The sequence below is a fragment of the Bemisia tabaci genome, chromosome 7 (genome assembly GCF_918797505.1).
Source record: "Bemisia tabaci chromosome 7, PGI_BMITA_v3".
NCBI lineage: Eukaryota > Metazoa > Arthropoda > Insecta > Hemiptera > Aleyrodidae > Bemisia > Bemisia tabaci.
Window position 1 is genome coordinate 3585448 of NC_092799.1, and position 23368 is coordinate 3608815.

A 23368-nucleotide genomic window follows, 5' to 3' on the forward strand; every position below is an offset into this window, starting at 1 on the left:
ATAGGGAATACATTGACAGGGCTGCCACTTTCTATTTTCAATATGCCCTCTTAACCATTTGTCACATCTTCAATTGTTCGGGAATTTCATCAAAATGTGTCAGGAAAATCAGGGAAATGACGATAATGACGAAAATGGCAGAGAAAATTTGTTAAATCTCCTTCATTTGCTTTCTAGAATGAGTTTGAGGTTTCGAACAACAAATTTACCTGAAAACTATTTTCAATTATGTCTTTTTAACCATTCGTCACATCTTCAATGGAGATTTTGCATGTGTGAGGAATTTGCGATTTGACTGATGATTTTTAGGTAAAAGTTTGCGAGAAACACGATGGTGCCACTGGTTTTCTCTGAAATCAACTCACAAGCTCAAAAAAAGCTCTCAAGTTGAGGCTAAAACGGAGGGGATATCCCACGCTATCCTGAGAGTCCACCTCTACATCAAGACAAACTCTCCATGCAAAGATTAGGGAGCAAATACATTGACTGGGTTGCCACTTTATTTGGGGACTCTAAAACTGAAAACACGGCAACCCTGCTAATGTATTTGCTCCCTTCTATTACAGCCTCTACTTGAGAGCTTTTTTTGAGCTTGGGAGTTGATTTCAAAGAAAACCGGTGGCACCATCGTTAGGCCGGGTCGGAGAAATGAATTTTTTTTCCGGAAATGAATCATGTTGAAAAAAAGTTGTATCACCATGTCAGAATAACGTATACAAAATTTGAAGCGCCTAAGTCAACTCTAGACCCCTCCGCCTTCGCGATTTAGGCGTAAATTTTAAAAATGCATTTTAAAGAACACGTGTCATCGTGTTTCTCGCGAACTTAAGCATCCTAATAAATTAGGTTGCTAAACCAAATGTTGCGGAACTACCTCAACTTGAGTTACGACACTACCACAATCAATTAGAAATGCCCATAACATCTAACAAATCAAATCGAGGTAGTACGAAAATTTTAGGGGATAACCCCTAATTTTTACTTTCTTGCTCCCCTAGGGTAGAGAGGAAGTATTGTCATCCTCCAAGAAAAAGAAAAAAAGTTGAAATTTCATCATTTTTTTTCCGTGGGCAGAGAAGCGTTCAAAAAATGTCAAGTCTCAATCTCAATTTGTATTAAAGTTTCAGGAGTGATACCGGAATTTTCAATCACCCTCTACACCGAGACAAAAGATTGGTAGAATTTACCATTCCGTCACGCCGTACTTTACACAGCGTCAATACAGAATCAATTCTGCCAGAAGAAAGGTAAACGTCACTATATACTGGTACAGGTAACAATTTTTCTGGCAGAATCGACTTTGAATTCACGCTGTGTAAAATACACAACGATCTAGAAACTATAGATAGGGGGATCCTATGCTACGCCAACGGCGAAAAACGTAACACACCAGCAGCAACAATTAGGTTAGGACGAAGATAGTCGGTTTCTATGGCTTCTTATGGTACTGTTGCTGAATACGGACTTACATCAAATTTAGAGCCAACTGTTTTAAAATCTATGTCCAGATATCGAACTTAGCCATTCATTAAGCGGGTTTGCGATGAAAATTTCAGAGCTAAATCATTTATTGTAAAAACTCCCGTAAGATCCTATGTATTTGAGGCTCTGACGAGGATAGCAATTGGCCATTTTCACTCCCCGCCCGCCTATCGAACGACCGCTCCATGTGTGTCACATTTTTTCGTGGGCCACCACCAATCTATAGTTTCTATATCGTTGAAAATACAGCATGAAGAAACATGGTAAATTCTATCCATATTTTTTCTCGGTGTGTATAGAATAGCCTCCAACCCCATGTGGAGCCAATATCCAGGCAATATAAGCCGGGAGGTTATATTGGGCCGAAACAATGGGGCTTGAGCCGCGGCGATGGCGGTCCTCGCTCAAGCGCGGAGACTGCAGCGCGGGTTTAAGCGGGTCAGGTTATTTCGTGCGGGTCGCGAGGGGGTGGCGGGCTGCGGGGGCGGCTGAATTTCGCCCTTCTCTGCCCGGTTCGCTGGGGGTTCCGCCCGTTCGGGCTCTCTCACTCCTCGCCCTCGTGCATGTCTCCTGCCGCAGCCACCTGAGTCCTGAGCCACCCCCGGCTCCGGCCCCCACGACCCCATACTCCGTACTCCATGCCGGTGCCCGTATAAACGCCCCCCTCTTCCAACCCCCCCCCCCCCCCCCCCTGCCCCCTGCGATAGCGCTACCCGTTCCGACGCGGCTCCTGAACTTTCACTCGTCGTTTCCATCGTCGGATCCACTCCGGTTAAGAGTGCCAGATTGTGCGAAAAAACGTGGATATTCCGTCATCTCCCGCACGAGGAGCAGAGGCGGATCCAGCAATTTGGCAACACCGGATTTTCTCCATTTAAACCCGCGCTAATTAATCGATTCTTGTCGGAGAACCTGGCCCCTCCAAGAATCGATACATTTCCATGGGTTTAAATGGAGGAAATCCGCTGTTGCCAAATTGCTAGAAACACCAATGACGAGGAGACATGACTACGTTTTAATGTCGCCCAATTTTCCCCTCGCAAATTGCAGTTTTATCAGGAGAATTTTGGGTGTTTTGAACAGGAAATTTTACCGATTTTTCTTATCTCGTGTTAAAATCAGAATAGTTTTGGATAAATATCGCATCGGCACATTCTTGTAAGAAATTGAATTATTTGAGTCAAATTTGCAACCTTGGAATGGAGTTTTCCAGGCAGAGGAACGTAGCTCCATTACAGGTTATAGGACATTTCGACAACGATTTTTTGTCCACGCACCTGTTTTTCTAGCAGTTTACGTCCACGCGTTTTTTCGACAGGGGAGTTTTGGTCCACTTACCTTTTGAGACCCAAAGTTAATAAGACCACATGTGAATACATGTAAGTCCTAGTATCTGTATTCAAAAACGTTTAGCATGATTTTTGAACTTTATAAGGGGAAAAAGTGACTCAATTCAAACAGATCTAAGCTCGAATATATCGCCGAGAGAATTTCCCCATGGATCAATAAAAAAATAATGTTTGTTTAAGAAAAGATGCTTGCATAAAAAGAAAAGTCACTCACATCTAACAGAAACCCGCTTTCCTTCAGCTACTTTCGTCTTGATTTAAAATAAATTCTTCTTGACTGCATACTCAAGGATGTTTCTGCTTAAATCGAGTCACTTTTTTTTTCTAATGACATTCAAAAATTATGCTAAACGTCATTAAATACGGATGCTATCACTTACTGAGTTTTTGGACGACGGCTCTCTTTTTGTGCCGGAGTATCTTGATTTATTTTGCGAGGAAAGCTCCGTTCTCTTAAAGAATGCCTGTCATCCTTAACATGCTGGAGCGCCTTTAATTTCGTATGATACTGTGCAACACCTCTGTTGTGAAATAGTTGCTTATGCCCCGCCGTGGCATGCTGCGGCGCAGCGTGGCGAGAAGGCGGTCGACGCGCAACGTGCATTGGCGTCTACAAACCTAAGTGGATACTTCAAGCATTGCGCAATGCGTGAAGTATCCACTTAGGTTTGTAGGCCGCTTCGCTCTGTGCTTGGCTCTGATATTTAAACTGGCGGAATCAGCATTTTTCAACTCGTGATTTTGAAATGTTTGCACACTCTGCGTGGATGATTCTCATTTAAATCGATGGGGAAAAAAATATGTAAAGGAAAATATAATGTGTGTTTTGTAAATATTCAGGTGGTTCCGTGTCAAATGACTTACAAAGCACTTTAATTTTTTCTTTTATATTTTGTGCTTTTACTGTGCTGCAGCGTGGTGCACTCGTAACCAAATGCTTAAAATTTGACGCATTTGACCCTAAAAGGACGATGTAAAAATACCAATGATTGCGAGCTTCTTGGTTTTTTCCTCCTTTATTCATTTTTGTACAGTTTCTTTCAACATAACTGCGGCTAAATGATATTAATATCGACCCCATCTCCTAGAAAGTACTTGCCACGTTTTAAAAATGTAAATGTTTTTAAAATGAAGTAATATTTTCAATAAAAAAAAGGTGTATATAAGGTATACTTCATATCAAAAATATTAAGGATAGAAATAAAACCAAATATTATTTGAACGGTTTTACATGAGTTTAAATGCAGAAAAGTGTTGATTTTTCAGCACTTCATGGTAACAATAATTCGTGTCCACCCTGCAACCGTTCCCTAATCACTCGTCTTAGAGTCCTCATTAAGGTCGTATACATAGTCGCTCCTTCAACCGCTTCCTCCCCTATCTAGGAAGTTCCATTTGGTTACCATTGTGATTAAGGGAAGATTAAGAACACTCTTGACAAAGCGTCATATAATAAAAACAATTTTTGAGAATCGCGCGTTAAATTTTACAGTGTTATTTTGGAAATAGATCCCTTCAAGGATTTTGAAGGGATCGCGATGATTTGCTTTTGTTAAAAATTAAATAAAAATACAAGGAAAACGCCCTACCAGGCTGGAAACTTTTAGGGTAGGTGCGTACCTACTTTAAAGTTGATCAAAATCATGAATTTCTCCACCTTAATCCATTTCTTAAATTTATGTAGACTGAAATACCTTCTCCCGTGGATGATTCCAAGTATCAAAAGTAGAGTGGAACGAACGCAATGGGCCATCCCTAAATTACGTAAATGCCAAAGTGGTTGGAGGGGGTCTTTGCCGATGTCATGTGACGGCTTTAAGGGAGGAAGAAAAGTATCGGGCGTGAATTACGTAACGAGTTTGAGTGAATGGTTTTGAGTTTTTGAAGTGTTTTTTGTCTGCCGCCCACGGAAGTTTTGATAAATCGTTGCTGAAAAGAAAAAGTTCCGGCCGGAACTGTCACCCTGTTGTCATTTTATTAAAACTTTAGCTGTAACGCTTTTACTGCGCCGTATTAAATAGCAACGTAAATCTGTGCGGTAAAATATAGCCGACTTTAAATTGCAGGAATCAGAGACCTATGGGAAGGGAGTCTAGTTCAGGACTACTTATATTTGAAGGGATGTTATAACTACATATTTGGACCTTCACAGTGAATAGGAGAAGACAACCGGTTCTCCCGATTGGATTCTTGGTGCATTAATATTTCATTCTAAATGCGTATACAAACCACCAACTTATAATCTACTGCTTGTAAAAGTAATAGAGACTCTATAACAATGAGCGAAAGATAAATAACAAAAACTGTCTTCAAATATTTCTGGCAGAAGGAACCTGATTCCAAAGTAAATCACAATCAGCGTAAACTAAGTACCGCCAGAACCAACAAAACGTCGAGAGAAAAAAACTTAAGAATACTCTCATGAATATAACTTCCTCGTAAAAAATATAATTTATATTGTGTCTCACAGATTATTTTCCGTTTTCTTTAAATTGAAACTGTACAATCCTTGAATGAAGACTTGAAGAGAGGCGGGCGACGGTCGTAGAACGCACTTGTGTGGATGCAACAAAACCAGCTTAAAAGATACGCGTGTTGCAGTAAATAAAAATTGAAGGCGCTCTGCTTTTCCTCACACTCGTTCAAATTAGAAAGAAAGACACTATGAGCCTCACCGCTGTTATTGTGAGACTCAAAGTTGAGAGACTGTTCTTGTGCGGCCTTAGTCCCGATTTAAGTTGTTTCTTTGTCAGTGTTTCGGGCCGATTAAGTTGTTTCTCTTATATTAGATACTGATATATACCGGTCACTTTGGGATGTTTCAGGCGGAAGCAGGATGAAGTGGAAGTTTTGGAGGAAACAATCCGGAAGCGAAACGAGCAACAAAAGAAGGCGGGAGTAGAGCTCGACGCAACGTGTCACATTTGCCTGAAAACTAAATTCGCCGACGGTGTTGGCCATGTCTGTAATTACTGCCACATACGCTGCTGCGCCAGGTGCGGAGGCAAGGTCACTCTAAGGTCAAATAAGGTAAGCTTTCAATGTCCCTCGTCTAAATGCAGTCGCTTTATCTGCATATTGAAAAAATGTATGCTCATTTGGATCGCATTTGGCAAAAAGGATCCAGCGAGATGGAGAATTTGCACGCAATTTTTTTATTACTTCATCTGAAAGTGCTTAAAGAGCTGATTTCACAGTATTTTTATAATTTTTTTCTGACATGGGAAAAAGTATAAAAATAGATTTGAAAGTGAGAAAATGCACCATCTGGTGACGTCATCTGGCAGCATTATCCATTTAAACACACGTATTTTAGCAGATTACATCATTTTGTCATATCTTCTCCAAAATTGTTCAATTCATGAACCAAGGGTATCCCAATGTTCAGTTTACTCAGTAGTTTCCACTTAAACACGACATTCATCAAATTTCAAACACCTGCAAATTCTCTATTAAAGTGTTTCCAAAATTGTGCAACTTCTTATTTTCTTTTAAAAATACTCAATACATGTACGGTATTGAAATGTACACATTTATTTTAATTTAAAATTAATAACTTCATGGTGGGAAGCAAAATCTATTTGCTATTCTGGTACATTTTTTAGATAAACACGAAGAGGGTACATTTTAACAACACTGTAATCGCGCTGGTTCCTTTTTACTAAGTGCGATCCATTTGTTTGGAACGTTCATGGATGAAATTATTCACCGGGGAGCTGATATGGTAAACATGAAAAATAAGAATTTGTCGCAGCGGAATTTCATCGAATTTGTCTTTGAACATTTAATAAATGGAAGTTTCAGGCTATTTGTCGTGAAATTTCAGAACATTTTTGCATGAAATTTGTTGAATGATTGAAAATCCTTTTATATAATGACGTGATTTCAAGGACAATCTCAGCGAGGAAAAGGTTACGTCAATAGCTTACACCCGATTGAAAGAAGGACTTGTAACTTGCCATATTGCCAATGTCGACTGTCAAGAAAGGTTCTTGAAAGTTTTCAAAATATCTTATTAGGTTCCGATTTCTATATAATACTAACAAAAGTAACTTCTTAACATTTTCTGTGATTTTTTCTGAGAGTATGAAGAAAACATACAGAACATTTCAAGAGGGACTGTTGGTCAATTTTATTTTAACTGGATTTTACCGGAATTATAGCCTTTTTACATCAGCTGTAGTCTAATTTTATCTGGTGTTCCAATTTTAAACAGAAAACTGTGCAACACTTCAATTTTTGTGAGTGCAATTTTCATAATCTACAGTAAATTCACAAAAAGCTTAAACGCGTAAAGTAGTTTAATGCTCTGTTTAAAAAACCAACCATAAGAGAAAATTAGGCAACGTAAAATACAGATACGTAAGCTACTTCTGTTTAAATACGTCCAATTCGTCCGCTAAATAGGATCGCTCTCTGAAAAAAGCTTAAAGTGGAACAATAGACCGAGTTTATCAGAGAGGAACAAACCCAAAGTTTCGAAAAAATTGAGTTAAAAATGTTTTCGAGTTCCACTATAGTCGTGTATTTTCTCCTGGCAAAATCTGAAAGTCGAAAAAAAGAAATTCGTTCATGGATAGAGGTGTGAAAGTTCATTTTCTACTTAGAGTTGTATGCAGGAATAATAAATAATAAAACTTCAAGTCTCTTTTTCTCAATTTCAACTCAATGTGGGTCGGTTCCTTTCCGATAAATTCGGTCCAAATGCCCCCGTTGTTTAATGCCACACTGGAATGAAAAACACATTGGATCTTGAGTCCAGAATCCTAAAAACATCGACAAGAAAAAATACACTCGATTCAATCGGATTTTTGCTTAAATCAAGAACCAATCGTCTTAATTTGAGCGGATTTACTTTTGATCTAAGCAAAAATCTGATTGAATCAAGAGTATTTTTTCTTGTCAATGTTTTCAAGAGTCTGGACTCTAGATCCAATGTTTTTTTTTTCCCCAGTGTATCCTAATATTCCGGGTGTTAGCCCTAGACCGTCCCCGAAACACCTCCTTTAGGTATCCCCGAAATGTCGATAGGCCCGCGTCGGCGATTCAATAGTTTTGCAAAACCTTGAGTCTAGACTCTTAAAAACATTGACAAGAAAAACTACTCTTGATTCAATCAGATTTTTGCTTAAATCAAGAACCAAGCGTCTTAATTTGAGCGGATTTACTTTTGATCTAAGCAAAAATCTGATTGAATCAAGAGTATTTTTTCTTGTCAATGTTTTCAAGAGTCTGGACTCTAGATCCAATGTGTTTCTTTTTTTTCCAGTGTATCCTAATATTTTGGGTGTTAGCTCTAGACCGTCTCCGAAACACCTCCTTTAGGTATCCCCGAAATGTTGATAGGCCCGGGTCGGCGATTCGATAGTTTTGCAAAACCTTGAGCCATGCGGATTGTGGGGGGAGTAAAACCCGGGGATCGTAAAACAAAAAGCCCCAACTGACGCGGGGCAGGAGCGTCGTCGTAAACACTTATATTGAGGCGTCGTAAAAGGCCGCCGTATTACGGAGTCTCGCAATGATTGCGAGCGAATAAAACGGGACCATTTCAGGGATGAATTAACTCCCCAGCGCTCTTAAACACGCGTCCACGTGTCATGCTCCTGCCCGCCAAGATGGGAGAGTGATGATGCCAACGATGTTCATCCTGCCGTGCTAAGGAAAAACGCCGTATGGACCTCCAGACGTTGCCAAGTTTCCTTCGATAAAAACCGTCCTCACGGAAAAATATTTGAATAATTTTTACGAAACTTTTCAGACAATTTTGTACGCAATTTAATCTAAAATATCTGAGAATTTCAAGGAAAAGCATGCATGAATGTCTTAAAAAATACATGTTTTATCAAGGGAAATCTGACAACTCTTGAATGTTCATGCGGTGTTTTTCCTTAGTACAGGTACTGTACACTGCCGTGCTAAGGAAAAACACCGCACTATGGTCCACAGACTGGATTTAACGGAACTTTATTCGAAAATGCACTGCACCGCCATAAAAGGTGTTGGATCTTATGATTTTGGGGTCGCTGATTTTATTTTACATCTTAGTTAAACAAAATATTAACATCCTGACCGAGAAACTTAACTTCAAATGTAATTTCTGGCGCTTTTAAGATTGAAGATTTTTTTCCACCCTATTTTGACATGTATAAAAATAATAACAAAAATGTCTGTCGGTCGAGATGAGGTTATTCTTATGTATTTTTAGGCGGTAAATCCGAATATGACCTCCGTTTTTGTCCATTACCCTTCAATTTTTCGGAAAACCCGATTTTACCCGAAAAGCTCGTTCTCCAAGGAAAATTGAATTTTCCGGGATAATGAGGGTGATAGGAAAAATCTAAGGCCATATTCGGGTTTAGCAAGTCAGAATGCATAAGAATCGATGTATCGCACATCGAAATCATTTTTAAAATGTATTTTTAACACACTTAGAGTCCGGAAAAGGTTTTACCCAAAAGGCTCGGGAAAATCGGCATTATCAGAGAACTGAAGGGTGATAAAAAAACCTAGGTCATATTCGGATTTAGCAGCTTAATATACATAACAGAATCTCTTTATCGCGGGTCCAGTATAATTATCAACATGAATTGCAATTATGGCAAAAATACGTCAAATTTGCTCATTTTCCCGGGAAAAAGTCGCTTTTTCGGAAAAGTGAGAGGTTATAAGAAAAAACCAAGGTCATTTCCGGACTCAGTAGATCAAAATATATACGAATACTTTCATTTTGTACCGATAAAAAATTTAACAGTCGCAAAAACGCCAAAAATGCATGGAATATTCCCCATTTTGATGCACGGAGGTGCACTCCGAAAAAAATTCATTTCGACCATTAGGCGACAAAAGGCGACATTTAAATTGGCCTCATTTTAAACTTAAGGATATGTAGAACAAGATTTTTCAATCCGCAAAGCATTAACTAGAATTAAAAAAAAGTTGGAGCTTCCTAAAAATTACGAATTTCACTGATTTCTATCATTTTTTGGCGTATGTTTGCAGCGTTAAAAAGCATACAAATTTCAGTTCAAAATTAATGAAACTGGGTGAAAAGGAAGTCTTTTGTCACCAGGTGGAACCATGTTGCCCAAAAATTTACATAGATGATGCGTAACTCGGTAAAATAAACACCTTGTAACGCACCACCGAATGCGGCCCACAATCAGCTAATGAAGACCTGTCGCGCGCTCTGTTGTTAGGGTCCGTCACAATCTTATAAATCATCATTAGTCGATGAAAACTTAGGTGACGATCCATGGGAGTATGTATGATAAAACTGTAGTGCCAAACTTTAATTTTTCCCACCTTCAAAATTTGACTAAAGTTCCGTTAAATAGGGTCTGTGGACCATAGTGCACCGTATAGACACTCCAAAGTTGCCTAATTTCCTCCGGTAAAATTTTGATTTTTAAGCCGTGTCGTGAATATTCCATCTCGAATTTTTCAGGTAATTTAGAGCTGACTAAAAATAAAATTCTCTGAAAAATGCGAGGGAAAATATTCACGAACTTTGAAAATTCAATTTTATTTGAGGATATTTGGCTATACGTCTGAGGGCTCACACGCCGTTCTTCCTTAACACGGCATTACGCTACCAGGAGGAATCTAGTTAGCTTAGGTTGGGATCACTTGAAAGAAGTAGGATGGTTTTGCCACGATCAGAAGCGATAGATTCGATCGACATCGATCGACCGGAAAATTAAAACGTGAATCAATCTACAGGGACTTGATAGGCACCCAGAAAAGTCGATCGATTCACTGGTTTGTCAATCAATTCATGGTTGTTCATCGAATCGGTGTGCCGATCGAGACGCTATCGATTGGTTCGTTTTTATTTTCCAATCGATTCATGTTGATCGAATCCATAACTACGATCAGAGAGCCGTTCATAATCATACTTGCGTCAATTGATTGAATTTTTAGCCCAAATTCTACTCTCGTCCCTCACCCTTCGCGCAGACAGACACCCCTCTCCCCTACCGAAAAACAATGTTTAGCTTTCTGAGACCGTACCAATCCTACCATTCTCAAGCCAATTTATTTTAAGTCAATATCGTTGTTTTTTGTCGGGATTTTGACTAAAATTTGGAAAATAAAAATATTAGAGCCCCGCTGTTTCCTTAGAACTTTCGCGCACCGCTAAAACAAAACCTCAAGGAAAAAATATAGATTAAGGAAGCAAAGAAGATTTTCCCGCGCAAAAATGCGCTCGCGAATCTTCGCGGGCTTTTTTCATAACTTCGCGCGGTATTTCAAATCATCAGACAATCAGATTTGCACAGAGAAAATCACAAAAATCCACTGTAAGACTTTGAACCATCATCCTGATAAAAAACCGAGAATAATCGAGCAATTCCGAGACTTTGTCGGGAGAATCGTTTATAAATTGATCTTCTACTTAAAAAAAATTGATTAGCGTCAGTTTCTTCTTATAAAAGTTACAAAAAAATGAAAAAATCTCGCTTCTTCAAGTAGTAACGTTGGCACACATGTCCCAAGTTTTGTTTTGGCGGCACGGCGGCTGTGAAGAAAGTGAGGTTAGTTTCGGTAAAATAAACTTCATTTCAATTTCAGTGGTTTTCTTGGTCTCTGTCCTTTACTTTCTTATGCGTTGCTCCTAAATTTCATTCGAGTGACCGCTATTTTGCATCATGCGGGTCGTGAAAAAGAAATTTCGATCGGTTTTCGATCAGGCGCGATATATAGTGTTTACCTACTTTAACAGTGATAGTTTTTGCTCAAGGAGTTACGATAGCCCAGCTTTCCTACTCTTGAATGCTTGTCTTGAAGAGCCGGATTAATTTTTCCCAATTGTCATGAATTTGGATCAATAGAAGCATCTATTCAGTATCAGAGGTATGTCTTGTCCATTCTGTATAATTGCCGATCACCCCAACATCAGGACAGTTTCTTACCAGAGCTTGCTCGTAGCATGCTGATATGCACCAAAGTCAATCTCGGACCAGCTGTCCGCAACAACCTACTTCATTCAGTTAACAACACTCACTCCATTCATTCAGATGGCACTGTTGATGAGTGATGATTGACACTGCCCCAAAATTTGTCCTAAATTATGAACTGCTATGGATGGTCATACCTAGTTAAGTCAAGCGGTAGCTTCAGATTGTTAATGAAACAATGTTATCTTCAGAGAATGCAGTGCTATTTATTAATTGTTAAGCTGCTTTTCAGTATTATAGATTGTCGTCCCTTGCGTAGCTGCATTAGGGTAGGTAAAGCACTTAGTAACGACGGTTGTGTGGGAATGGTCATCTAAATGTGTGCGCCAATAGTATCGCACAGTCCATTTTGATAATGCTGATTTGAAATCTTCATCTTGAGTCCATCTTTACAGTTAACTGATCTCAGTCCTAGGAGAAGCTATTAATACAACCAAATCTCTTTTCATCCAAGACCTGCAAGTGTTATCTGCTGGTTGAAGGAGGGGTCGATAAAGTTCCGTGCTTTCCTTAATATTGTGCGAGCTGAAAAATTTCTTCCATCAAAAGTGTTGGCTTTTTTTTTCAGTTGCCAGGTTTTGCAGTTGATCAGTGGGGAAAAAATATTTTAATTGTAAAAAGAGCTTAAGCAACGCTTATTCTACCGCACCTGTGCTGGACGCCTCAAAAAAGAAAGAAATAAAATAAAATCAGAGCACTTCCACAATTTTTCCGCGTACCCACCTTTCTCACGTGATTGGAAATATTATCGATCCCTAGGTTGGAGCGGTCCATCTGTGCACCAACCACTTACTTATGTGTAAATGTTTGTGCACGTATGTTTTCTTTTATTTAGGATTACTGTAGATATAAGATATGATCATTCTTATCTCAATATTTTGATCATGATGGCCCCTCGTGTTCTGGTTGACACCTTGGAAGACTTACTTGATGCATGTTCTCATCAATACTTTTAAGTATTCCTCCTCCTGTGGGCTGACTATTAAAATTGATAGACAAAAAAGATAAACAGAAAATAGAGCGATCCTGCTGGTAAATGCGGGTGATTGCAATGGACAAATGAGGTAAGCAAGTAATGGACTGACTAACGACAACCTACAAAAAACCTTGCTAGTTAGTCCATCATGTTCCTCCTAGTTTACAAGAACCACTTATTCTACCAATAGGTTCACGCAATTTTCTTTGCCTATCGCTTTGTCTATCCATGTCAATAATCCGTGTAAAAACCATTAAAAGGTTCATTCTCGAAAATTAAATAAGTAAACTTACGAAAAGTAAAATTTACTAAAAAAAGTATCTTAAAAGAATTTTAAAATATCAACTGTTGTTTGAAACAACATGAATCAACAAGAAAGATTATACAACTCTTTCAAAATGGTAATTTCTTTAAATGAATTAAGTTTTACCAAGAGTTAAATAGACCCTCCAGTTAGGCCACCGTTTTGGCTCTTAGTTAAAACGAACCACCCGTTTCAGCCAATAAAATTGATCCATTTTCCCTTCGTCTTCTTTGTCTATCAGTTTGTCTATGAATTTTTACAATCAGCCTGCTGTTACCACAAGAGGCAGCTGATGAGAGAGGGCGGGGGACAGTCGACAGCCACCCCTCTTCCCTGTACCCCGGTTATCTTAAGTTACTACTCTCTCCGGTGAAACTAACGTCACATCACAGCGCGCCACCGAGAGCTGTAAGAAAGTCAGCGCGCCTTCAATTTTTCATATATACAGCACGGACATCCGTAGAGCACGTTTAGTTGCATCCAGGCGCTATTAACAACGCGCAACGGCAACACGCAACGACGTTTTCCTCAATTATTGCTACCTATGATATGGGATGTGAATAATTCTGTGCCTCTACGATTTATTTGAACCAATTATGTTTTATTAAAGAGGTCTATACACAGTATTTAGCACCGGCTATCATTTATTGTTAATTACAGTTAGGTAAGTTGTCTAGAATCTGAAAATCCGAAATTACTAGGATTCAGTAGAAAACCGAAAACATCCGCGAAAACCCGGGAAATTGTGTCGGAGACTGAATTTTTTTCTGTTTTTGCCCAGAGATTTCATTATTTAACTTTGTTGTCTTTTTTTCCTGAACTCTGGGGGAAGATCTTAAAATAATCTAGAAGAAAGATACAAAATTGCAGGTTTATATCAGGAAATTGGAACTCCCTCACTGGAAAAAAAAATAAAATAAAATACACATTTGGATCTAGAGCCCAGACTCGACAAGAAAAAGTACTCTTGATCCATCAGAATCTAGCTTAAATCAAGAACCAAGCATCTTAATTTAAGCGGATTTCGTTTTGATTCAAGCACAAATCCGATGGAATCAAGAGTATTTTTTCTTGTCAATGTTTTCAAGAGTCTGGACTCTAGATCCGATGTGTTTTTTTTTTCCAATGCTCTATTCATTGACCGGAGGGCTGATTATTGAAATTGATAGACAAAGCTACAGACAATGATGAAGAAGGGCAAATTAAGCTATTATAATAGTTGAGGGGGGGGGGGGGGCGGATGGACTAACTAAAGGGTCTCTTGTGAATTGCCGTTAGTTAGCTTATTACTTACACCCTATGTCCATCGTAACCATCCGCTTCCAAAAATAGAATCGCTCTATGTTCTCTTCGTCTTCTTCATCCGTCGGTTTGTCTATAAATTGCACCAATCAGCCCGCTGCTATCACTAATAAGGCGGCTGATTGGAGAGGGCGGGGAAGAGTCGATCGCCACCCCTCTTCCCTCCACCCTATCCGAAGATACCGGTCTCTCCGTTGAAATGGCAGCGGTTTAAACACGTGGTTTCCTCATCCGCGCATCGCAACTTGTGACGCTCTCGAGGCATTGTTACTCGTGTAAACTATTAATCTGTAGTGGGGACCCGGGAGAAGACACAAAGCTTTGAGGACGCTATTAATTAAAAACGTGTTTTGGCGGGAACCCTACCAGCCGGCGGGAGGGGGGGGGGGGCTGCTCTGAAGACGGAAGAGGCCGAAGTCATCATTTTCCGCACCGGGGGGGGGGGGGGGGGGGGGCTCAAGGAGCGGCTCGACGGGAGGCTAACAAAGTGCGCTCGACGAAAGTTACCTTGGAGTGCCTCTCGACGTGCAAAACACCGTATGTAACATTCCAACGTTGCCGATTCGACTCTGATGAAGGACGAATTTTCCTGGTAAGGAGGGGAATTTTTTCGCCGAATTTTTCAAAGGATTCTAGTCGCAAAGTTTTCGGGTCCCCGCTCGAAAAATTCACGTCGAAATCGCCTGAGTTTTTCGTGAACTCGAGTTTTTTTCGGAGAAAATTTGGCAACGTTCGTATGCTCTCACGACGCTGCTCCTTAGCTGGGTGGAAAAGTCCTCAGTCAGCGCGATGAGGAGCTTGCGCCGATGGTGTTCGCGAGTTGTAGGTTGTCCGGTAGTGCAATTAAAGGAGGATATTTGTAAGGGTTTAAAGTGTAATAAGTGGAATAACTGGCAAAAATGTGGCGCTGAAGAGGGCTTTATCCCTGGAAAGACTACACGACGTCGCGGGAACCCACGGCGAGGCCCCTAGTTCCTCGACGGCTCCCGCACCGAGACCGGCGTCCACGATCCATCGAGCGTCGCATCCACCGTCCACCTGGCCAGGTCTTCACCGCTCACCACCCGTCGCACTCATCGGTTAGTTGGGCCTTGTCCACACGAGCGCGGTTCGCGGAACTTATTTCGAGGAACTTGTTCCCGGAACAAGTTTTCAGCTGAGCTGTAACTTTTTCCTCCAAAGCCCGGAACTTCCTCCGTACTCCGAGCCTCTGCATAAGTTTCTTTTGATGTGAATTTGTTTGTTTTTGTTAAACACGTTCTTTACATGTCTTGACATTTATTTTTGTTACTTTGGCGACCGTAATAATCTATTATTTCGCAATAATTGTATAGTTTTATTGAAGTTCCGGTTCCAGTTCGGGCGAACTCGTGTGGACAGCATGCCTCATTTTGAGGAATAAGTTCCGGGAACTGAGCAGTTCGTCGAATAGTTCCTCGAACCGTGCTCGTGTGGACAGGGCCCATTGGAATCATCCCCTCGCCCATAGGTCTTGGCAGACGATCAAATTCCGCAACTAATTTCCAACCAAGTGTCGGGGGTTATCAGTTCTAAATTCGTTACCAGGGTGTCTACAAGTTCGGCATTTCCGGAAAGTTCGGATATAGCACTGATTTTTTAAGGGCGGTTCGGAAGTACTGAAAAAGTGCGGAATTTTGCGAGGAGGTCCGGAATTTTTGTCGCAATTCGAGCGAGAAATCCAAATTTTTGAAAATTTTCGAATTTCGTCAATTGTAAGTACTGAAAACGTACTGAATTTTCTCATATGAGGAGGTACTGAATTCCTCGGGAGTGGACCAGAAAAGTACTGTAAAAGTACTGATTTTCGGCCAGCCTGTTTTAGTAGACACCCTGTCGTTACTTCCCATTATTTTGAAATGGAAGCTTAGCAGGAATATTCTAAAGAATAATGTTGCATGGTGAGGGTGACCGACTGTCGTCAAATGGTCTACATTGATCGGAATTTGATATGTGAGTGATCTTTTTTTTCGATGTTCGGGAGTGCAGGCGTGATGAATACGCTCGATCGCCCGATCTGTGGATCGCGGGTGGAGGTCTGAACCTTATAACACAGTGTACCCTCCGGCAAGTGCAGAGTAGGCAATTTGCACATCAGATAACGTGTGTAAAGCGGTGTAACGTTGGAAGTATTTCCCCGATGTCGAAGGCGCTATTGAGTACGCGCGGGCGCGTCTCTTATTGCTTGGGAAAACTTTGAATGGAAAGGTAGACTAGGTAAGAATAATTAAGGATTGTGATACATGTTTCCCCCTCATAATTTTACATGAAACATGATTCGTGCAACAAAACTACTGGAATGAATTCCTAACTAAGACACCTATATATGTTTTTATTTTACATTCTTAACAGGAACTTTTAATTGCCCGGGCCCAAGAAAAACAATACCTCACGTAAGTCAAAATCGCGCACTACAGCGGTTTTAACAAGCTTCTCAATCGAAGAGTGTACCTGTGTACCAGTGTAACAACCCTACCTTGTGTTATTTGAAGTGTCGACAATGTGCAATAGCCGAGCCGAAGTGCCGAGAGAGAGGTTGTCATATTTCAATACCGAACGGTAACGTTTGGTGTGCGATTTAACTCAAGTCGATTATTGATTTTTCTGTGAGCGGGAAGTTTCAATTAATGCATCGGAAAACGTCACTATCTTGGCAAGGAGGTGATGTCAGTAATTTTCGTTACGCAAATCGTGGTCTACGTGTTTTGATTAAGAATCGTGCATCTGAATCCTTAAATTCGCACCTTGCCTACTGGTCCATTTAATCATCGGATCGTATGATTCGTATGTGTAAAACGGTGTAGCGTTTGAAGTATCTCTCCGGTGTTGAAGGCGCTATACCGAGTGTTCCAGAGCACCCGACCACTATCCTTTTCTCGGGAACAGCTGAGAATTGAGCTTCGGGACACAAATTTCAAGGCGTAAATCGACCCCAAAGAATTCAATACAAATACGCCTACAGTGTCCAATTGCAATTTGCCCCAAAAATACCTCGTAACTCCGAAAAATGCGGGTTTAGGGAAGAAAAGCATAAAACAAAAAGTTCCTGTTTTTGGCCATAAAGAATTCGAAGTCAGTACATACCCTTTCTATTTGAAATGTGCGAGAAACGGGGGATGGGTGCTTCCCTTTAAACCCCTCCAAGATGGGGTTTCGCAAGGCTGAAAATATTTTCATTGAATTCTTTGGGGGTCGATTTACCCCTTGAAATTTTCGTCCCGAAGCTAAATTCTCGAAGAAAAGATAGTCGACGGATGCTCTGGAACACCCGGTATATGGTGCGCGCGGGTGCGCCTTTTACTGTCAGCGAAAGTTTCAATTCGCGACGTCAGCGATCATAATCTCATTAATTATACGTCACGTAAAATTCCTCCGAATTTGATGAGAGGAGGTGTCTAACCGGGCCATCAACACGTCGAAACAAAATCTCGGAACAGAGTAAAATCGCTGCATTTTCCAGCCCTCCCGTTGGTAAGCCGTGTAAACGTTGAGGTCATCGATTAACCCCTCTCAGCTCCTATTTCAACCTTGTGAGGCCGTTTATACACGGTCAAAGTGAGAGCTTCAAAGCGAGTACTACTAGTCACCCATGACCCGATCTTCCGCACTGGCCAATGGAGCAAGTATCGACAATCTACTTCAAATACCTCTCTGTGATCGTTGGAAGTCTACTTAGTATTGTCATCGCGGAAAACCGAAAGTTCGAACGTGATGTTTGGAAAAATGAACCGGTAGTGTCCGGTCAAAGTTGACTTCACAAAACCTCCGTGTTTGGAAACTTTTCAACGATCATCCGGAGGACTTTCGGAAATTTCGCGAATGACTGCCACAGGGTTTCTACAAGTCCGGAAATAGTACTGATTTTTCAAGGGCGGTTCGGAAGTACTGAAAAAGTGCGGAAATTCCGCAAAAAGGTTCGAATTTTTTTTAGATATTTTGTCATTTTTGTCGCAATTTCAAATTTTTGAAATTTTTCCAATTTCGTCAAATGGAGGTACTGAAAAAGTACGGAATTTTTCTGTTGGAGGAAGTACTCAATTTCTTGAGAAAGTACTGAAAAAGTACCTATTTTTGACCAGTTTGTTTTAGTAGACACCCTGTCCTAGAGTCCCTTTATACCCAGAGTTAAGACAACTCACTTTTGGCTACCTTTTGGTTGGGCTGAAAGTGGCCTAAAAAAAAATCCAATTCTGATTGGTTCTCGCTCATGGAGGCCGAAACGAGTGCACCAAGATGGCGGTACCTCGAATGTGAACAAGAATAATGAAAATATTACCTAATTGTGGTTTATCAACAGTAAATTGTTATTTCCATCGGTCCAAAATGAAAATAGATTAAGAAATTATTCACAAACCAATCTCATTTTCTTTTAAATTGATCAATTTGTTGATGTTGTTGTTTTTGTGTGACAGACGTCGCAGGATTCCTGATCCTTATCCCTCAATATCGTTCGTTTGGGTGCACTCGTTTCGGCCTCCATGGCCAGCCAAGGCCGGCTGCCAGTCAGCTGATAATCGAGTTGTCTTAACTCTGGGTATAAAGGGACTCTACCCTGTCCCGAATTTAGGTTTTTCATAACTGGGAGACACCCTGATTCCTGTGGTAAGGGTTATTCGGCTGGAAACTAAGAGGTCTGTGTTTGTTTGTTGCAGGTGATCTGGGTGTGCATCCTGTGCCGGAAGAAACAGGAGCTGTTGAGCAAGACCGGTCAGTGGATCAACAAGGGCGGGGTCCCAGGCTCGGGCGGGGATCCGATCATCCGGCGCATCGAGGCCGACCTCCAGGGCCAGAGCCTCCCCGGGGGCGACAAGCGGCCCAAGCTTGAGCGAGCCCACTCGGCCGCCGAGAAGGAGAACCAACCCCTCCAGAAATCCGCCAGCTCCCTCAAGCGCCAGTACTCCCAGCAGGAGCACAAGTACCAGGCCGAAGATGAGCCGGACAAGGAGGCCGAGATCAACTTCTACCGCGGCGAGATGGAGGAGCTGATGCGGGCCCACCAGGCCAAACCCCCGCACCCCCACCCACACCCACACCCACACCCCCACCCGCATCAACACAGGGAGGTCCCGCAAGTGCCCGGGCAGCAGCCGAACAACAGCCTCAGCAAGAAGCACAAGAGGAGCAACTCGACCAAGGCCAAGGAGCCGGGGGGGCCGGCCCACGCCCACGGACGGGTGGCGCCCCGCGGCGGCCACCACCACAACCACCACCATCACCACCACCACCCCGCCCACCCCCGGGACATCAACGCCCAGAGGTCCTTCTCCTCCTCCGAGGACGAGCTCCGCTCCACGCCCGACTGCACCAGCTGCGAGGAGCGCGAGAATGATAAGGGTGAGTCACCATTTCCCATTTCCTTCTCCTTCGAGTACCCTTAACTACGCGCGGTTGAAGTTCTCGCGGGCAGCTCCTTGTGAGCTACTTAAACTACAGATACACGATCAAATAAAGCCATCAACTGAGAGCTCTGATTGGTGGAAAAAGACCTGTGCGGTGAGGATGCGATACACAGGAGAGGCCCAATTTGATCGCTTTCAAATTGATCGTCGTAACGTGGCGCTTTAACTTACAGTCCCTTTATACTGAGAGTAAAGACAATACGAATCCATTTCTGATTGGTTCCTTTATTTTAGACCTCTACGGTGCCTCAAACGGGAATACAGATTACATTTTCACCAATAGGTCAGTTGTGCTGGTCACAGAATGTTTTGATGCTTGATTCATGTAGATTAGCTAAAAATAATAAGATCCGTCCAAACAGCAACTTCCTACGTTGAATAGTAACCGAGATATTTCGCCTTGAAAACTCGATTTAAGACGTCATCCATAGCGGTTGTGCATAACGTATTTCATGAATCGAGTTTTTTAAGGCGCGTTAACTCGGTTACTATTCAACGTAGGAAGTTGCTATTTGGACAGGTCTTATTATTTTTAGTCGATCTGGAAGGATAAAGCACCAAAACACGATTTTGTGACCAGCGCAACTGACCCACTCAAAGATTTAAAACTGGAATGGACTGGGGAATCAGGGGCACGGCCAGAAACAAACGGAATGAGAGAAGGAACGGAGATAGGGACTCTGGAATGAGTTGATCAAATATTACGAAAAACGTTCAATTTGTGTAATCTTTATTCCCGTTTGTGACATCCATGAGCCGCGTTGTCTTAACACTCTCTATTAAAGGACTCCAACTTGGACGAGTAAAAAAAAAAAAAAGGAGCGTTCATAAATTACGTAACGCTCCAGGGAATTGGAGGGGGTAGGAGCCTGCGTAACGCTGCGTCTAAAAGGGAAGGGGGGCCAATGCCAGCGTTACCTAAACCTTCCTATTCTGCCTTGCTAAGAGAGAACGCCGTATGAGCCTTCAGACGTTGCTATTTTTCCTCAAATAAAACACGAATTTTCCGAGAAACCTCCAAATATATTTCCAATTTTTCACATAATTTTTTTTGCAATTTGATCTTAAGTATCTAAAATTTAAATACTTACAGGGTGTCTACATGTCCGGAAAGTCCGGAAATAGTACTGATTTTTTAAGGCCCGTCCGGATGTACCAAAACAGTGCGGAAATTCCGCAAGGTGGTCCGGAATGTTTTTCATTTTTGAGCTAGATATTCAAATTCTTGAAATTTTTCGAATTTCGTCGAATGGAGGTACTGAAAAAGTACTGAATTTTTCTGTTGAGGAGGTACTGAATTTCTTGGGAATGTAGCGAAAAAGTGCTGTAAATGTACTAATTTTTGGCCAGTCTGTTTTAGTAGACACCCTGGAATTATCTCTCCTTAAAAATCCATTTTTAATCGCTAGAAATGTGGCAATATTTGAATCTTCGTACGGCGTTTTTCCCTTGAACGGCAGTATCTGTAAAAATCATACCAAATCTTCAGGAAGTCCGCGCAACCTTTCGATAAAAGTGCATTTATCTTCCCAATTTTATCGACTTTATTTTCCACTTCATCTATCATTAATAATATTTTAAATTTTATACAGCTATTCATTCACTAGTTTCTCATAATTTTTGAGATCTTAAGCGCGGACGGGGTCAAGCTTTACGTATTTATTAAGAGAGGGTCCGAGGTTGCATTACGGAGCGTTTAAAAAGAGGAAGAGGGTGTCAAAAATGCCGGAAAAGTGCGTTTTGTAATTTATGAATGCTACCAAAGAGTGTGCCACAAAAGGCCATAGATCTACTCAATGCAGAGTGCGAATGGACACTGGTCCATGTTGAGACTCTTCAAGACCCGAAAATGTTGGGGCTTTTTGACGATTACGGGGTATGTAATACCTTTGTAATAGGGTGTCTACCGGTCAAGAAATAGCTCTGAAAAACCACCAATGAAAAAAATTGGGAAATTTTTGCTTCACGGTACTTACTTGTGTTTTTAAAACGGCGTGAGAAGCACGCAATCCCTCGCCCAGCGATTTTCGTGCTTCCAATTTTCCGACAGTGCCTGTCGGGAACTGTGATGTCAGCATTTACATTTCGACTTATCTCTGACAAAACGAATAATGTTGGCTGTTCATTGCTATTTTAAATTGTAGATTTAATGGTAGAAATGTATATGAAAAATCGCCTTTGAACTGAGTGTGTGTAATTTGAAGAGCGATAATAGTTAGGTAGTCCTCGAGATGGACCAGCGGTGGATCTTACTTATAAAAGATGAAGATTTGTCCTTCAATTGCCAGTCTCAATTGCAAATGATAATAATTATGTCTAAAGTGTGATGGTGAAAAAGTTTGTCATTCTAACGGCATTCTTTAAATCCGCTCGAATGCAAAGTTTTTTGAAATCTTTAAGAATACGTACCAGTGAAATGTACTCATCATGCGCTATCATTTATATGAGCCATCATGAGCATGTCGCGGTCGAGAACAATTTGCACCCCTGCGTTGGTTGCGAGTGAGCTGTCTACACCTCAAAACCCAGTACATCCTCCGGCAAGTGCAGGATAGGCAATTTGCACGTCAGATGGCATGTGCAAAACGGTGTAGTGTTAGAAGTATTCTCCGGTGTCGAAGGCGCTACTTAGAGAGGACCATCAGTCAAGCTACAAAAAGCATTGTGATACATGTTTTTTAATCAAAATTTCACGTTAGACACGATTTTTCAACTGAAAATTACGGAAATCAACTCTCAACTAAGATATTAACGTGTTTAGTCTAAGTAAAATGGTAACGGAAAATATGAATTCTCCGCTCACACGACAAAAAATACTCCATATGAGTCTAAATACAGCTGTTTTAGCAGACCTCTCAATCTAGCATTATTTCTCCTGACCCTGTGTTGCTTATAGTGTAGGCAAAGTGCAGCAGGTGAGCCGAAATGCTGAGATCGAGGTTGCCATATTTTCATACCGCGTAGACTATTGTTTTTTTCATGAGCGGGAAGTTTGCATCTGCACTTCAAAAAACATGAATATTTGAGTTAGGCATTGGTTTCAGTAATTTTCGTTGCGCGAATCATGTTTCGCGTGGAATCTTGGCAGAAAACATGCATCACAATGCTTATATTCCTACCGTGTCTACTGACCCATTCTTCTTTATGCACTGAGCAAATTCAAAGAGAGACCCTCCACTGGCCCCTGAAAACTTTTAATTTCAGGGATTCAACACTTCCTCGTGGACAAAATTCTAAGAGAGCAACAGTAATCACCCTTTTTCTGCTGTTGACCTCTTCACTAGGTGGATGATGATCTTCGATAACGTTATGAGCTAAGCAAGTTCAGCAAACGTCGGTATTTTTGTGAAACGAAATACTCAACACGTTGCTCAACATCCACCTAGTAGGTATGTCAGTAGTCGAATCAGTGGTGAGGCGTGAATGATCGAGTATCGATATTTCCCCATTTAAAGTTATAGTAAAAAATCGAGTATTACGGTGGTCGGTGCGAACACCCTGTTTATCGATCCTTTTCCATTGGTTGATATAACAGATCAAGCAATAAATCGCAAAGCACGCCACGCCACTGAGTTGAATGT

At 41.2% G+C, this 23368-nt stretch overlaps 1 protein-coding gene across 10 annotated transcripts in view; it reads left to right on the plus strand.

Annotated features, from left to right (window-relative positions):
• The window catches only part of Rim (Rab3 interacting molecule), a 137766-nt gene that overhangs the window by 42155 nt on the left and 72243 nt on the right, over positions 1-23368 (plus strand). For 9 of the 10 annotated variants that reach the window (XM_072302882.1, XM_072302879.1, XM_072302881.1 and 6 more), the window contains exons 2-3: positions 5657-5861; positions 19041-19722. In XM_072302882.1, coding sequence (XP_072158983.1) covers positions 5657-5861; positions 19041-19722 — 887 coding nt within the window. Of the gene's footprint in view, positions 1-5656; positions 5862-15359; positions 15450-19040; positions 19723-23368 lie in introns of those variants that run through there. The other variant, XM_072302888.1, reaches the window with a different exon arrangement.